Raw genomic sequence first — 18,762 nt, 5'->3', positions numbered from 1 at the left:
CATATGATGACGGGTGTCAAGGGAGAAACAATAGCCAGGGTCATATGATGACGGGTGTCAAGGGAGAAACAATAGCCATGGTCATATGATGACGAGTGTCAAGGGAGAAACAATAGCCAGGGTCAGATGATGACGAGTGTCAAAGGAGAAACAATAGCCAGGGTCAGATGATGACGGGTATCTATTTAGACACCGCATGCAATAGAGAGTAGACAGGAAAGTGCCTGATACAATAAGTCAAAGTAAGCCCGATATACAGCATTACGATTGTTACCATCTGAAGCTGCAGGGGAATTCTTTTCCTGATCAAGATAGTGATATGTTGTTACAGTCTAGTGCTATTCATGAATCCGATATAACATTCTGACAGACAAGGCAATAAAAGTTGACAAAACGCAACGCACTTTCCGTATACATGAAATACTGAAATATTTTATATTAGTACAATATTTTCGGCGTGGATATTCCGTCTTTTCGTATAGCAGAGTTATTTGATCTTGTGAGCAGGCATTGATTGTTACGTCATTAGTTTGTGTGAGAAACTTACGTCGTTTTCTCAAAAGATTTCATCAAATGACGTTCAATGAATACCTGCTCACAAGAGCAGATTACTCTGCAATAAGAAAATACTGAATACACCCAGATTCAACCATGCATTCCTATACTGTAATATTTTATATAAGTACATTGTTCTCGGCGTGTACATATAATGCGCTGTCTTTGTAGTAACAATTGTTAAACTGTTTACTGTAGAAAGCGGAAATGCTTGCAGTGGAGATTTGTTTTCCATTCTGAATCTGTTTAATCCATTAATAAAAATCCGCGTGTGTATCTTTTCGCGCCTTTCCCTTCATTCAGTTTCATGTTTTATGTATATATATATATAAATTACATTAAAAAAAATTTTTTTTATAATTTCCCGGGATTATGCTAAGCAGGCTTCAACAGACAGACTGTGGCCAATGACATCAGTTAATATCGTCAGATTCGCGCAAAATAAAATTTTACTCCAATTTGTTCCTATTCATATAATGGATTGCCGTAGACGTCGATAGATCTCAAGAACAAGTTATTGTGGCCTGCAGAAAAATCACATTTCATATAATTTTCTAGGAGTCGAGTGTTTACTTACCCACAACAGAGGACGACCTGATTGACCTTGGGAACTGTATGACCAGCTTTTCAACAAGAAAACTTACTGGCCGAGTCAGAGTTAACTCAATTATGTCATCAACATAACTGTCAGATTCTAAAGTTGGAATAATGAGTGACATGTAACCTTTCTATCGATTATCGGTAGTGTGGTTCATTCTAATGTTTGTTTGTATGTATGGGGTTTTATGTCCTCAAAACAACCGCGATTATATGAGGAAGGGTGCTCAGATGAACCCATCCGAACGGAAAGAGAAGCGGGGACAGAAAAGAAAAAAGTTGGATATCAAAGGTTGCTATGGGAGCTACTGGTATATCTCAAAGTCACCGTAACAAAAGATACAGAAGAACCCCCACCCCAAATTTGTCATTTACAAGTTTTAGTTCTTAGTGCTGCTTTACTTTCTTTCGTGTATTTTTTCTTTTTTATGCAGTAAATTCCTAATTATTGTTTTATAAATGTTTGTATTGTTGTTTTAGATTATGCTATATTAGCATGTATTTTGTCAATTTTTAGTTTTTGCCATATTGGCATATATGTACATTAGACTGAAACGTCTCTTAAATTAATGTATATGCTGCATGAGCTTTATGTTCGCATGACCTTTAATTTCCGTGCCTTTTTACTTTTAATTCAACCATCTGTGATGCATGCTACCTAAGTGATATTTGATTGTTTCTATTAATTATGATTGTTATATATAGTCGTAAAAATGGCTCTTCTGAGTTAAAGTTGCATTGTTACAAAAACGACTCTAAATAACAAATTATTGTATCTTGTAGCTTGTATCTTGTACGGGCCTTAACATTATTCGCCATCTTGGATAACCTTTCTTTTTTTCTGCCAAATTAGTTTCCGTACTTTTCTTTAGAGAATTTGTCAGATACTTTTTAAATGTGACATGAGCAATCGTAGGCAAAGCTAGATATACGTAACGCTTTCATTTTTCGATTGGCCAATAAACATGGCTGCCGCAGCAATTTTATTTGCTGCAAACATTTTTGCTTTTACCTTCTATATTGTAGATTGTAACGAAAATTGGTGAATATGGTGTGACTCGGATTTGACCTTTTCAAAACATGGCTGCTTTAAACTAGCTTCTGGTCGGGTAAAATCGATATATCGTCCGCTTTTACTGAAAGATTTTGAATGTGTATAGGATCATTTGATGATTTGATGAGTGCATTTGGCATGGTATTTCAGTGAGATAGCACTGCAATATCGGCATTAGAGCCGCGCAACGCAAAGAGGCAAATAAACCAACATACAATCCCAACATGTCACTTTATGACCTTAGCAGTAAGTAGGATGTTAAATACAACCCACCCAACCAATACTTGGAAAATGTACAAAGTGTCCTCTATATAACCCCCTATGGACCAATATCTGACAAGAGTAGTGGATTAACTACAGAGAATATACTTTTCAGAGCAGCCAGACGACCATTATGACATTCATGTGAGACAATTATGCTCACTATTTTGAGAAACGTTTCCGATGTTTAGCTCTATAGTACCTGCAATATAACTACAGAATCCACCAATTTACCGAAGAGCCAGATAACCTTTTAACGGAGCACCTTTGCGCAACATTTTAAAATCTTTTTTAATTTTTCAGCCTTTCTGCACATATAATACTTATATGTATAATTTATAGCAGTTTTTGCCCTCAGTAAGTTATTTGTGACTACCACTGCTTATTTCCCATTGGCTACTGTAAGTGACACATTACCGACGGGTAGACGTAACCAACATTTGTAAGAATTCATGATAAGTTGCTTTTGAATTCTGTCGTCAGGGGCACGCTCACTATCTAAAGGGGTTCTCATTACTAAATTAGTTTTGAAGGACTGCTGTACTCTGACATTATTCAATGTATGTACAACTCATGTCGTCTCAGAAATGCTTCACGTTACAAACGGTTCTTTATATACATATTTCTGTTAAAATTGTCAAAATATAAAGCAAAGGATTCACGTTTTCTGATCAGTTCATGGAGTGTTCGATATTAGGTTTCTCTTTATATTCATTAAACAACAGCACCTTTCCCTATTTTCTCTCACAACGTTTTTTTATAAAGAATGTCAGAACATTTTCAAATACGATGCTTGCGGTTTGTCTGGTGCGCTGTTACATGATGACCGTAAATATACAACGCGATTGCCAAAAGTAACTTACACATCATACAATCCTTTCGTCCTTACAGGACTCGCCCTTATTGGAAGTGTTTCTGTATTTAGTTATTTTCCTTAATGACTTTTGCAACATGACTTATGTTTTCCAAGTACAGTTGCATATCAATGACCTTAGCGGTTATAGGACGTTAAACAATTTTAAAACCAAAACCAATCATGTCTGTTTTCTGCCATTAAAATTGAGATGTGTAGAGTTTAGAAAGAACTTTCCTTAAATACAATTTGCCTAGTTCCTTCCCCCCCCCCCCCTCCTTCTCTTTCTGTTTAGTATACAAAGAAACTGAATAGTTTAAATCACTCGTAGTTCAATTTACCTTCACAAAAACAATTAATAGCTCAGCAACCAAAGTGATTGTTGATAGTTGGTTTCGAATCTATATCACTGTTTATTATTACAGACATAGCTAATTGGGAGTAAACCAATTTCTATACAAGTAATTGTCACATACACTCAGTGCAGAATTAGGTTAAGCGACCAACATTACCGAGGACGACAGCTGGCTACTGTCACTGCTGTCTAGCATATCACAATTGGTGACCTGAAATGAAAGCAGTGTATTGAATTAAATTAAAAGTTTAATTTTCACAATTGAATAAAAGCTTCTGAAATGACCAGATTACCTGGCTTTTAACAAAAACTATGGTTGGTTGGTAACCCCAGTTCCAATCATCTTCTTTTAGAAGGTCAGGCAATTGTGAGATAACATTTTAAATGTTCCCTTGCACATAACCATGTCTATGTATTTTGTGTATCAATGACATAATTAATTTCATGTTCGTTATATTATTTTATAGTCAAATCAAAAGTATAGTAGGCCTTCAAGGTTTCGACTCTTAGCTACACATCCCAGAGTGCCGCAGTGTTATCACGAATACAATGTTATTCCGTCCTACAACAACGTGAAACAATCTTACTCTCACCTCTCCCTGGGAAAGTGATGTTTATTAAGATTGTTAATGTAGATATGCCTACATAACTGCTGCTTGTATGTATTCATCATATCGTTGAAATCTCCTTGTAAATACAAAAGAGTATTAATATCATAAAATATCTACGTGAGTTTTACTCGAGGGCGATTCTCATGTCCACACCTAATTTCTAGATAAAATTTCTATAAAAAAGTCTACTATTATCAAGAAAATACGTTTGCCGAGAAATTCATCCAGGAAAAATTTCTAACATTTATAAAAAACAAAACAAAGCATCAATGGTTTGAACTACTAAACATATAGAAGCACTTCTATCATGTTTTGTCTTGGATTGAAGGTTTAGATTTTATGGATTTGCAAGGTCCCTGGAAACAAATCTAAAGGTGATTTCTCAGCTTATCAAAACAATACAGCTTACTTGTCGACATACAAAGTAAGCTACAGTTATTATTTAAAACGTGTCGAAACAAAAAGGTGAAAACACAGGCTACGTGTCATGGCGATAAGCCTCCGTAACACATGCCTAATGGAAACAAGGTAAAATAGTTTTGCTATTAAATGAATGCGAAATTTTCATTTTGTCATTATTAAAATAAATCCAGAACTACTTTACAATGCTCGGAACGAAAATATTATGAAAAGTAATTTGAATTTGACCTACATAGAGTCAGCTGATAACAAATAATTATCTTTAATTTTTTGTTTACAAATTTTGAATGTTATTTGATAAATATAATCTTACAGGCTTGTGTTCTATCAAATCATTGATATCGTTTAATAAATTCAATATGACATGGACACGAATATAGGATCATCTATTCTCATTGTAAAGTTTTATTGAGCTCCAAAAGATATTTATTATGGATGCACAATTCGTGAAAGGGTGAGGTTACTCTGGACAGCAGTACCGTTTATTGACAGAAACTTTATTTGTAAAACTGTCAAAATATGAAGGATTGGGCTGGACATAAAGTGACTAATGCGAATGCATAATGTGCAATATCGTTTGCACTGATTTTGAATAATCAGAAATACATAGAAGTTAAACAAAATGTAAATGTCTCTTTTCAGCTAAGAATTTTTTGTTAACTTCGTTATGTATCAAATATGGTTGTTAAGCTTCTGGCTACAAGTAAAAAACAGGTGAACATTGCACTTCATAAAGTACAAATGTGTAGCCTCCGTCTACAAATTACAGGCAAGTTAACCACGCTCTGAATCTGTTGCAAACTGTTACCTCCTAGCTACGAACAGGTTTAATCTCGTTAGTTCCCGTACGGTCTCCTCTCTAGTCATTTGAGAGAATATAATTTGGTAATCTCTACACATAAGTGCCTGATAAGGGCGCCGCCAATACGTTGGCATTACCGGTGTTGACCAACAAGGGGGTTCATTAGCGATACAGTGTCGTTGAGTACAATTTATGAAGGCGGTCATCTGGGGAGCAACACAACCCATAAAGGAATTGTCGCCATTGAATAGTATATCTTCTGCATTTTAAATCGTCATAATGAAATTGAAGTTAATCAAAACGTGTCTTCGATTTCAATTAAGTAAAAAGGTCTATTTCCGTGTAGATAGGAATATTTTTTAAGGTTATACTTGAAAACATATTAATGTTGCAAAGACGCCGAGTCATAAACAAATCCACAATACTAACACCGTGCTTTCAGAAGGCACCTAGGGACACAAGCGTTCACATAGCGTTGAACGGCTTTTTTTTAATTTCTCATGCCGGTATGAACGCAAATCGGTTACATCAATATTGCATGAAGCCTGTTTCTAAATTAATTTGGCGCCAATAATTAACCGTAGTCATTTGAGCGTTTTGACGCAGGGGCATTCTCCATTATCCGAGGCGAAGCGACAAGACTCTAATCGAACAAGGTAAATATATGACGTCATAAGTAAACCACGTGTTACGTCACGAGAATGTTTGCTTTCATTCTCAAATGAAATACATTTCTGCTGGTAATGTTCATATAGTGGGTTGCAGCGCTAATGTAAATATATGTCAATGTGCTAGGACTTTTACTTGACATCATCATGCTGTCGTGTTAACCTGATATACCGGTCAGGTAGAGTCACGTTTATATATACCAACGTTTTTCCGGAACAACTGGTCAGCAGACCGGCTCCGCTTGTAAATTTATTAGTTAAATTGTTGCTGCTTCCGGAAAATAAAATGAACGAAAACAAACTTGTGCCTGCCATTTGTATTGCTGAATAACATCAACGTTATGCCTCCCACAGACACATCACAAATGGATTCACGTCCTTAAATGGCCTTAGCTGTTATAATAGGTCTTAAACAAAATAAAACTAAAATCACATAACGTTGACCCAGTACTGTTTATAAGATGTGGAAACCCGAGCAAACAAACTCTAACGAAAGGCTACCAGGTGTTTGACGAGGGCAGGAGATCAATCACTGTCCCTAATTTGAGGTAGGAGACAAATATTCATCGATTCTGAGTGCGCGTCCATATTTTATTCTTCAGTTTTTGCAACCTTGATTAATAATAGTGTCCACTGTAGACCAAAATCTGACGGTATTAGGGGCATGCTGTCCTCCTACGACGTGTATATGCTAATGGGAGTACTATATATTGTTTAAGTCGCTCTAACAAAGTTCTCAGATAAATATCAAATATTATAACTGCCATTGTGCTAGCGTCAGGTCACATTTCGGTCTCTGTTCTGCATATCACGTCTTGCATCAGTAGAAATCGTTATGAGAAAATTGTGGCGTTCTTTTTTTGTCGATTCAATATGAGTTATCGAGAATACGTGCCCCCTGCGATCTGAAGCAACGAAAATCTCGATGAAATACATCTATGCAGGATCATTATGCATCGATCTTACCCAACCTGGCACGGTGTGTTACGGAGTTAATGCTGTCTCTTGAGACGACCTCTTCTGCAGAACTGCACGAGCTAGGGTCAATCTATGTTATTGTGGCTTGCTTGGGTAAAGTGTTATTAATTAAATCCACAGAGTTGTGGGGTTACATGAGTCAAAATTAGTGAAACGTTCACCGACTTCTTATAGTAAACAATTGCTCTTTAATATTGGCGTTCAGTTTGAAGCTTGCTGGGTTGAAGGGTAGTCACGTTGTTCGAATTTTTCCAAAGGCCTGAAGTATTGACATTTAGCCTGCTGCTGATTTCTTGTGAATATGCGCTCAAGGTTGTTAAATCAAATTATCTCGTTGCACATCCAAGTAACATTTTTCAAATCTAATTACATTGTTTTTTCAAACGAATTGTCAAAAACTATGCGGCCTAGATTCGTGAAACATGAACATAAAACACACACACATGTAATATCAGTAACTTTTAAAATTGGAAACAGATACAGTATGCCAAAAATGAATTACACAGCATCATACAGCTGTTTCGTCCTTTTGGAATTCGTCGATGATGCTAGGGGCCGAAATGAAACAAGTTTCATCAATGTCCCTTTACATGTCTAACTGGAAACACCTATGATCATATAGGTACCTAGAAAAACACCAATAAAAAAAAACGTTGGTAAGAATTAAAGATAAAGTTCGGAAGTGTTGCATGAGGGGACGGGTGGGTGTGCGGGTCAGCCAACAGAAAAAAACATTCTTTTCTACAATGTACCCTCAGCAAAAGACACAGATGAAACGAAACTTTAAGCCTAATAATCGGGGGAAAAAGTTATCATTCACATGGCACCTCAGATTGGGGATGGGGGCAGGCAATAGATTGAATTCCGTTTCTTCAATGTCCCCTTATCAGAAGACACAAACGAAAAGAAACTAAAAACACGGATTACTCACAAGGCAACAATAACAATTGATTATCTGATCTTTTCCCTTAAATAACTAGCCTTTATATAACATTACCTGTTGTCAGGTCGGAAATTTTAACGACAAAATTCGAACTCCAACAAAAATCTTAAACCAAGGAAACACCGCAATTAGGGGCAATAACTACATCATGTGCATAGTATCAGGTTCGTGAATTTGGCACCTGTCTTACCACACCAAACTGGCCAGTGTCCGTTGTCCCTGTTGTACCAATAAATTCCTACGGCTCTGCGTGGACACATTTCCAGACGCCAACTAAATCAATGGCCGTTGTACTAATTCCAGGATAATCTCCGATTAGACGTCAGTCTGGACACTTGTTCGTGACTACTATACAATACAAGTAAGGCCATGCCTCATTTCGTTCACTGACCGTTCGTCCCGAAAGAGTCAATTAAGAATATGTGATAGGAAATCCGTGATCCATCCGTCTGTCGACCTTTTTATATACTGTATATACATCTTGTTATATCGCCTTGTGCAATCATCATGTAACCCTCTATAAATTCTTATTTAAAACAACTCAATATTTATGAACCGAGTTTTGCTAAGTTAAGCTTAAAAAAGGCAGCAGACCCTTGCAGATTTGGGGATTTGCTTTTGTGCCCTCTACTTGAGGACACAAAAGCGACCAAAATAAATATTTGTACCAACGAATGATCAATGAAAGCGTCCTTTCAGAATAATAGCTTACTTGTTCATGTTTAAAACGTAGGAATTATTGTTCATATACTTATTTTCCCACAGGTTACGCTTAATTCATTATGCAGTTGCAAGAATGATATACCATCTTAACCAGGTAACGTACCGTTTACAGATATTCTATTTCACTTCTTAGACTGTCTCCTCTTACGTAAGTCTCCTCAGATTCTGTTCAGATGTACCCAACTCTTCGCTCTCAGTATCAAAACGATACGATAATTCGGCAGGGTGTTGAAACCTTCCACGATTTATATCCCATGAGTATTATTTCTCTTCGCATTAAGTAGGCGTTGTGCTCTATGAACGTTTTCAGAATACACCGCTCATCTTACCAGCGACAGATATTGCGCGTGTCTTAACAGCTACGGAGTGCAGGTCTCGTGAGTTATATAAATCCTGTCAAGTTGTCGGTTGTGAGTTGGTTTGAAGAATCCAAATGACTGATTGAGTATACAACAAACGTAAACAACTAAAGGGATACGTAGTTGCTAAGATATTCCGAATGGAAGGTTCGTCTTTAACCGTTTTACCTGTGACGTATCGTATTGAAAGGGGATGTGCCCAAATAATTTTCTTCTGGTCAATTTCTGGATCCCCATATTAGTTGGTACATGTTTGATGTATTTGATGTTAATAATAATAATGATATGCAACATTTACATAGCGTCCTATATAATTTGTAAAACTACTCTAAAGCGCTTTATAGCATATGGATAATAGTATTAGTTATAATTGTTAACCAAAAAGGCTTACAATCACCATTTTACATTAAGCAAGAAGATAATCATTTCAATGTGCACATAAAATAATAAATAAATGGTGGTATGTACATGACGTCTGTGCAAAAAGCCTAAAAATGCAGACGTGAAGAGGTGGGTTCGTAAATAAACCCATGTCAAACCCAACTCGCTCGTCAAAACACAATGAGTTTATCCAGAAGAAAGGTACTAATTAATATTGTTTATGTTTAAGTGTTTGATTGATGAATGATACTAGCGAGAAAACAATTGCTGGTACATTCTATTATGATACAACGTTAGGCTTTGTGGTCGACGGATATGTTTTGTTTACATATTTCCTATGGAAACTTTGTAGACGTAAGATTGTTTGTGGAAACTTTTACATCACAATTATGTGTGTTAATAATTACCGTGGTGTTTATCTTGTTAGTCGCCTCGGTAAGATTTTTACCTCTATTCTTAATCAAAGGCTTAATGAATTTAACAGAAGTTATTGTAAGATTTCTGACGCTCAATTTGGTTTTAAAAATAATATTTATACTTTTGATGTCATTTTTACACTGCATTTTTTAATAAGAAAAACACTTAGGAAACGAAAAAGGCTGTATTGCTGTTTTGTTGATTATAGAAAGGCATTTGATTTCGTGAAGCGTCAAAAATGATGGTACAAATTGTTAAGAGAAGGTATTGATGGTAAATATTAACTATAATAAAATCTTTATATGAAACAGTTAAGTGTGAAGTATGAAGGAAAATTGTCAAACTTCTTCACTTGTAAAAACGGATTATTCCAGGGATAAATTATGTCGCCAATTTTATTTTCCTTATATGTAAATAATTGTGAAATGCACTTTTTAGAAAATTGTCTATCTATTAAAATACAGTTACTCAATTTGTTCCTGATAATGTACGCTGATGACAAGGTAATTGTTTCAGAAACTCCTGAAGGTCTTCAAAAGATGCTAGATTATCTTTCAAATTATACTAATAAGTGGGATTTAACAGTGAATAGTGATATAACTAAAGTGATTGTTTTTAGAAATGGTGGTAAATTGAGTGACAATGAATACTGAACATATAATGGGGTCCATTTAGACATTGTACATGAAGATGAGTTTAATTACCGTGGCATTTTATTGAATTATAACGTCAAGTTTCGTAAAACGCAACAAAAAGTAGCAGAACAAGGTCGTAAAGCATTGTTTGCAGTAACAATAGTGTGTAAGAAATATTACTTTAATTTTGAAACGATGTTGTCGGTATTCGATAAATATGTCGCAAGCATTTTAAGCTATTGGTCTGAAATATGGGGAAGTCATAAGGCAATATGTATAGAAAAGTTACATTTAAGTTTCTGTAAAACTCTATTTGGTGTTCGTAAAACTAGTCCAAATTCTATGATATATTTTGAATTAGGAACATACCCAATGAAAATTAGTCGGAAGTTAAGAATGTTTAAGTATTTGGATAAAATTGCGTAATACAGATAATTGTATACTTCAGACATGTTATGAAGACATATCTGACTGTGAAGATTTTTGGCTTATGAGTATAAAACATGAATTGTTTAGGATCGGATTGGGATATTTTGGGGAATTGAAAGACATACAAGATGATTTAGTGCTAATTTTTAAAGAAAGAATCACGGATATTTTCAAACAGGAATGTTTCTAATAAATTAACACTTTTTCTAAATGTAATCTCTACAAATATCTCTGTGATGAGTTTGATTTACAAAGTTACTCAAAAAGTCTATTGATATTCAACACTTGAAGGAGTTAGTAAGGATTAGAACATCTTCTCATAAACTTAATGTAGAAACTGGTTGATACCAAGGTATTGAACACAGGAACAGGGTTTGTTCGTGATGTGCCTTTAATTTCATTTTGTTCTTAAATGTCCATTTTATTTTTAAATGTCCATTTTATTCCGATTTACGCAATTCATTTATTAAAACTTTCTATATCAGACATACAAGTATGTATAAATTCATTAAGTTGTTATCCACCGAAAATAAAACAGAAATAACTAATTTGGCCAAATATGTAAGAATCGCTAGTAGAAGACGACAAAATGTACTGAATTAAGTCAATTATATCTAGTGTTTGTCACTAATACATGTACATTAGCATGTCCCTATCATCAAATATTATTCTATTATTTAGTACATTATTTTTAGCTGTACAAGAAAACTCTAGGAGTAGGTGCGGAAGTGGTGTGTATGTGTGTGGTTGTTTAATTGTTTACTTTATGTTGCGCTGTATATATGCACAACTGATGAGCTGTAAAGCTTAAGGAAATACATGCACTTGAACGTGTATTTGTATATTAGTGTTTCGGCAAAAAAGCTGTTTAGCAGAAAAGTTAATAGTTCAACTTTAACACGGTAGGGGCTGATGTATACGTTGTCAGAATACAAAATACTGCCCTGGCTGCTTTCGAAATGGTATTACAGTGAGGTATCATTCTGAGGGTTACGGTGTACTGGCCTCTTTGTAATAGCGCAGATCTGATTCCGACTTTATAGTTCTACCTCACTGGAATACCATGCCGAAGACACCCAGCACAGCATTCCGCCCTGTCACATTATACTGACAACGGGTGGACAAGTTGTTGCCATTACACTAAATGCTGAACGTTAAGCAGGAAATAACAACTACCATTTTTAAGGACTTTGGTATGTCCCATTGCCTTTCCAACCTGGGCGAACGTCCCACAGCAAAATGCCAAAATGATAGTATTACTTTTCAGATGACAGCTACATAAAGTACTAGACTTTTTTCTGTAAGTATTTAACTTTCAAACGTCGAATCCTCTACAAAACCATTCTAAAAAGTTCGCATGCAAAATAGGAAGATTGCACCAAAGCCATCAGTGTGATATAATGTATATGTAATAAGATTAGTATGTGGAAGGTTTCGCAGCCATTCAGCGTCTATGGTATCCGTCTTTGATTCAAGATCAGGCCAACACGTTGTGTCTTTCCTGTAACCCTGCCTATCCTTATTGTTTTGTGTGTGCTTATTCTAAACATTTTTTTTTGCAGCTTTCTTTGACGCCTATCTAAGTCAAGAATAACTTCTTCTTAAAAAGTTTTGAAAATATTGAAAATGGAATGTATTACCTACCTACAATATTTCCAGAAATGTAACGGAAAACAAACCTATAAGTTTAGGCCTCGGCAGTCAAACGTTTACATAAAAAAAAAACATAAGTTAATTTGAAATTTATCGAATGTAAGAAAAGAAGATCTAGGTTACAAATCAGACAAATTTGCGACCGTACTAGTCTCGGGCAGCTGGTCAATAGCTTTGAACTTTAAATAGCATTAAACTTGACTTGACATATTCTCAATAAGAGGAGGAAATATGCTCCATTTTAACATCCATGGATAACGTATCAAAGGACGAACCATGTATATAAAACGTACAAGATGCATTAGTTTTGATATAAATTAATGGCAAATCAGTTGAACAGTTTTAGCTTATTTTAGTCGGAACAACAGTTAAGTTCTTTTAGCGCCTAAGAATCTTCATGGAAGGCAAAAGGAGAGTGAATATCTGAAAGGCAGATCGAAGTCTAGACTAATGACAAACCCATTGCTTTACATTCACATATCGTTTTCCACAAGAAAGAATTATCGATGCGAAGAGGCTGATCTTTCCCGACTAAAACCGGTAAAAGTGTGGATACACCTGTCCAGGGTAAGAGAAAATGGGTTCTGTGCCCAGACCGAGACATACCAAAGTCCTTAAAAGTGGTAGTGGTTATTCGCTATGTAACAACTGGTTCACCCTTTGTCAGTATAATGTGACCGGGCGAAATGCTGTGCTGGGTGCCTTCGGCATGGTATTTCTGTGAGATAGCACTATAAAGTCGGCATGAGATGCGAGTTATTACAAGGAGGCAATATAACCAACATACCCTGTCTCCGGCACAAGTAATCGCATGCACACATTCATAATACAAACAGAGTCACGTCCTTCAATGACCTTAGCTGTTGATAGGACGTTAAACAAAGTGAAATCAAACCAAATCATTAGAGGAGTCCGCTCATACGGTGATACAGTAGAATTTGGTAGACTTTATACCTGATTTCCTATTTCCGCGTGTAGCTAGACAAAGCCAACTGGAATGAAAATATACAATGAAGAAAACAAGATAATTTTTAATATTTGGGTTTTATTGCTTTTGATTATTTTAACGAAAATTATACTCTTTTACAAACATCATAACAATATATAGAATATCACACTACCTACACTATAAACACCAACAATAACATCAGTGTATTTTTTAGGCGTGTATCAATTGGATCTTAATATACCACGTGATCTTTCCTAATACAGACATTGTGTTGTAAATAATGTCATTCGTCCTGTCTACATAATATAGTGACTCATTTATAACTTATCGTCTTTTTGCATTTTGGCGAAAATATGCCAAGCATCAAAACGAAATGACGAAACAAACTAAAGAAGAAAGAAGAACTCCACCGGTGCGAAATAACGAAAAGCGAAAATCCGTTTAAATCGAAATGACGTCAAAACGTGTACAGATAAATATTGCCTTTACTCCCTCAGGTTTCCATGCTTTATGTGTTTCGCTTTGTCGCTTGTCGTCTTTTCGCGGACGACAACGCCGAAGGCGAAATGCCATATATGAGTCACCATAACATATACAATATTGGAAGTGTGTTTGATTTCATTGGTTGTTAAAGTAGAGAATACCTGCGTTCTGTGTTGTAATCGGATTTGTTTCTCTGAATTGAAATCACTTGCTTAGTCACTGCAGCATAAAAATCCCCGCCGTCGCGATCTATTTCGGGACCTTTTGATAATAAAACTGTGCAACTAGTCGTGATATTTGTAATTGTACTTACAATAGCTGCAATATCTGTAGTAGTGTTTAAGTGACGTAACTCAAATGAATTATACACAAATTATACGTGCCTCTGTTTATATAGGAAACTGTATCAACTGGAGGGACTCACTCCGTTAATCATAACACAGAACAAAACATGACATAAATTCCGAGTAAGTAGGGAAGCTGAGTTGGTTTACGACAATGCGACAGATTTTGATTTTATAATTGAGTTTGATTGTTTGACATAGTTGAGTCTGGTTTTATAAAAGTAAAACAGCTGGCTCTGAATACAGTAACTGAGTTTGAGTTCAGGGAATGACTCTGAGTACAGTGATTGAATTTGAGTACATAGATTACTGCGAGTTCAATGATTGAATTTGAGTAGTGATTGACTCTGAGTATAGTTTTTGACTCTGCGTACAATTGTTGACTCTGAGTACAGGGAATGACTCTGAGTACAATGATTGAATTTGAGTAGTGATTGACTCTGAGTATAGTTTTTGACTCTGAGTACAGTTGTTGACTCTTAGTACAGTGATTGATGGGAGTACAATGATTGAATTTGAATAGTGATTGACTCTGAGTATAGTTTTTGACTCTGCGTACAATTGTTGACTCTGAGTACAGTGATTGATGGGAGTACAATGATTGAATTTGAGTAGTGATTGACTCTGAGCATAGTATTTGACTCTGCGTACAATTGTTGACTCTGAGTACAGTGATTGAGTTTGAGTTCAGTTATTGAGTCTGGGTACAGTGATTGAGTTTGAGTTCAGTTATTGACTCAGAGTACAGTTTTTGACTCTGAGTACAGTGATTGAGTTTGAGTGCATTTTTTGACTCTGCGTACAGTTATTGACTCTGAGTACATTAACTGAGTTTTAGTTCAGTAATTGAGTCTGAGTGCATTAACTGAGTTAGAGTTCAGTAATTGACTCTGAGTGCATTAACTGAGTTAGAGTTCAGTAATTGACTTTGAGTGCATTAACTGAGTTTGAGTTCAGTAATTGACTCTGAAAACTGTGTACAGTTGCTCAGTCATACAGACGTCGTTATTTCAACAAACCTCACATATTTTAGATTGAGACAAACTTTAACTATAACATAATTTCAAGACCTACTACAAATTTGAATCAACCATTATATTGTTGCCGCTATTTGCTGTGAGTAGAGGAAGTTGACGTAGCTCGTGATAGCAGCTGAAAACATATTGCATTGCCGTTTAATTATGGTGTTCTTTGGCTATAATTTGAAGTTCATGTTAACGAGTGATGCCAGTCATAACGTAATTTAGTGAAATCAGTATTTGTACAAATTCTGAAACTTGGATTTGTTAAACATGGAGGTTATTTGTGATCAAACGAGCACGACTATATAACATTCTTGTCTTTCTAGCACTGCTTAAGGGGAAATAGCTCCAAGAAAAGTAATAATTTGTATGTACTGATACAGCATCACGTACAGCGTGATTTTCTGTGGTCCCTGCAGTGTGACGATAACATGACAGTAAATTGATACCAATACGCTGCACTGCAAACACTAGCTTTCTATAGATACATATATCACGTTAAATGTTGGTACATCACGTGACACACTGGTACACCACGTGACACTAGTACATCACGTGTCACTCTGATGTAACTCACACCTTATCAGTTACACATTTACAACACGACAGTTCAAATTCGTCTGTTTACGCTGCTGGCTTGGGGTTGTTTAACTCCGTCACTTTCTCGGCGAGCTGTTTTTGACTCATCAATTGTTCATTGTTAGGGTTACTGAGAACGCTTCGTATAGTCTTTATGTCTTCGTGCATGTCCCCAAACGTTCTCCTACCCATTAACTACAACACAAAATATTAGGTTTTATTAAACATGACGATCAGAATGCCAATGCATTCCTCCAAGTTAAGGTCAATGACTGACCAATAAACGTTCTCGTAACTTCATAAATAAACTCTCAGAAAAATGACATCCTAAACTAAGTGATTGACAAATTGCATTTGCTGTAACATCATAAATAAATTGATTGACCAATGACAATAGCTGTAACATCATAAATAAATTGATTGACCAATGATATTTGGTGTAACATAATAAATAAATTGATTGACCAATGATATTTGCTGTAACATCATAAATAAAATGATTATACACGAATTGACTGATCATCATATACAATGTTACTACCCAATGAAATAATCTGTGACATGATAAAAAATAAGAAGAATTATGTATTTCAAACTATCTAGCTTGATTTGTATAAATAGATTACAAACTCGATAAGATATCAGCATTTCCTTTTGTTCGCCAAAACACCCCTGCACTCCAGGAATGTAGAACAGAATACACCTGATGATGCCCTTGCATGCTTTAAATGAAAACAATTTGGAAACAATTGGAAGAGAAAATCTTTTTAATTATTTTTTTCCAAAAACGGTCTGCGCTCTTCCATCCTGGTCAGAAGGTCGGAAAACTTAATCAATTTCATGATTTTTTTTTAAAAATAAGTGAAATTCCTTTTTTATAAAACCATTTATGTATATTAACAACTATATGTGTACCTACCACGTCTTTATGGCCTGGTCTGACGTCATCCAGCCATGTGTACGGTCTGGATCTGTTCAGTCTGCAAATGACAAAATGGTATAACATATATTAATAAAACTAGAAAATGTCTGTAAGACATGAATGCCCCCGTCCCACGGACAAGGGTAAAACACTATATGCCCCCTCTCCCAGTTTATGGCGGGGCACAACAAAAATGTAGCTAATGTGGGAGAGCGTAAAAATCCGCGAATTTCATCATAAGGGGAAAATTAACGCCTACAATATTCGGAAAAGAAACAGAAAAAATCGAACCATGCGAAAATTCTCCTACGTATGAAATAAGTATTAATTTCTGTACATGCTGTTCACCATTGTGACGTCAGAAACGTAAATTTGCTTACAAGTTTGGTCCTTTGAGGTAGATTTAGCTACGCGCAATAGCAAACGTCTATCTTGGCCCCCCTGCAGAATCAGTGTTTTTCGTCCGTGTTCCCTACGAAGGGGACATGGAAGAGACCATCATTGATCATGCTGCTCCTAGCGCAGACTTTGGTTCTTTATAGTTTCCTATCTTTTATGTCTTCTGTCTTTTTTCTATATTATTTCTGTTTCAGATAGTGAAACCGTAGGCTCCCGTCCTTATATGACCCTGGCTGTTGTGTCTCCCTAGGCTCCTATCCTTATATGACCCTGGCTGTTGTGTCTCAAGGCCCCCGTCCTTATATGACCCTGGCTGTTGTGTCTCCCTAGGCTCCTATCCTTATATGGCCCTGGCTGTTGTGTCTCAAGGCCCCCGTCCTTATATGACCCTGGCTGTTGTGTCTCAAGGCCCCCGTCCTTATATGACCCTGGCTGTTGTGTCCCCTTAGGCTCCCGTCCTTATATGACCCTGGCTGTTGTGTCTCCCTAAGCCCCTATCCTTATATGACCCTGGCTGTTGTGTCTCAAGGCACCCGTCCTGATATGACCCTGGCTGCTGTGTCTCAAGGCACCCGTCCTTATATGACCCTGTCTGTTGTGTCTCAAGGCCCCCGTCCTTATATGACCCTGTCTGTTGTGTCTCAAGGCCCCCGTCCTTATATGACCCTGGCTGTTGTGTCTCAAGGCTCCCGTCCTTATATGACCCTGACTGTTGTGTCTCTCAAGGCACCTGTCCTTATGTGACCCTGACTGTTGTCTCCCTAGCCACCCGTCCTTATATGACCCTGGTTGTTGTGTCCCCCTAGGCTCTCGTCCTTGTATGACCCTGGCTGTTGTGTCCCCCTAGGCTCCCATCCTTTTATGACCCTGGCTGTTGTGTTCCCCTAGGCTCCCGTCCTTATATGACCCTGGCTGTTGTGTCCCCCTAGGCTCCCGTCCTTATATGACCCTGGCTGTTGTGTCCCCCTAGGCTCCCGTCCTTTTATGACCCTGGCTGTTGTGTCCCCCTAGGCTCCCGTCCTTATATGACCCTGGCTGTTGTCTCTCCCTAGGCACCCGTCCTTATATGACACTGGCTGTTGTGTCTCCCTAGGTTACCATGCTTATATGACCCTTGCTGTTGTGTCCCCCTAGACTCCCGTCCTTATATGACCCTGGCTGTTGTGTTTCCCTAGGCTACCATCCTTATATGACCCTGGCTGTTGTGTCTCATAGCAACCGTTCTTATTTGATCCTGGCTGTTGTGTCTCCCTAGGCTACCATCCTTATATGACCCTGGCTGTTGTGTCTCCCTAGGCTACCATCCTTATATGACCCTTGCTGTTGTGTCCCCCTAGACTCCCGTCCTTATATGACCCTGGCTGTTGTGT

The 18,762-nt window shown here is 36.8% G+C and overlaps 1 protein-coding gene across 1 annotated transcript in view; it reads right to left on the bottom strand.

The window, feature by feature from the left end:
* Nucleotides 1–13,729: 13,729 nt before the first annotated feature.
* Nucleotides 13,730–18,762, bottom strand: part of LOC110445416 — a 30,789-nt gene continuing 25,756 nt past the window's right edge. The window contains exons 5-6 of the mRNA XM_021490030.1: nucleotides 16,991–17,051; nucleotides 13,730–16,266 (exon numbers count right to left, since the gene is read on the bottom strand). Of these exons, the coding sequence (XP_021345705.1) occupies nucleotides 16,117–16,266; nucleotides 16,991–17,051 (211 nt within the window). The 3' untranslated portion in view covers nucleotides 13,730–16,116. The remainder of the gene's footprint in view (nucleotides 16,267–16,990; nucleotides 17,052–18,762) is intronic.

This window comes from Mizuhopecten yessoensis, unplaced genomic scaffold, assembly GCF_002113885.1.
Source record: "Mizuhopecten yessoensis strain PY_sf001 unplaced genomic scaffold, ASM211388v2 scaffold2275, whole genome shotgun sequence".
NCBI lineage: Eukaryota > Metazoa > Mollusca > Bivalvia > Pectinida > Pectinidae > Mizuhopecten > Mizuhopecten yessoensis.
This window is presented reverse-complemented; position numbering and strand designations above follow the sequence as displayed.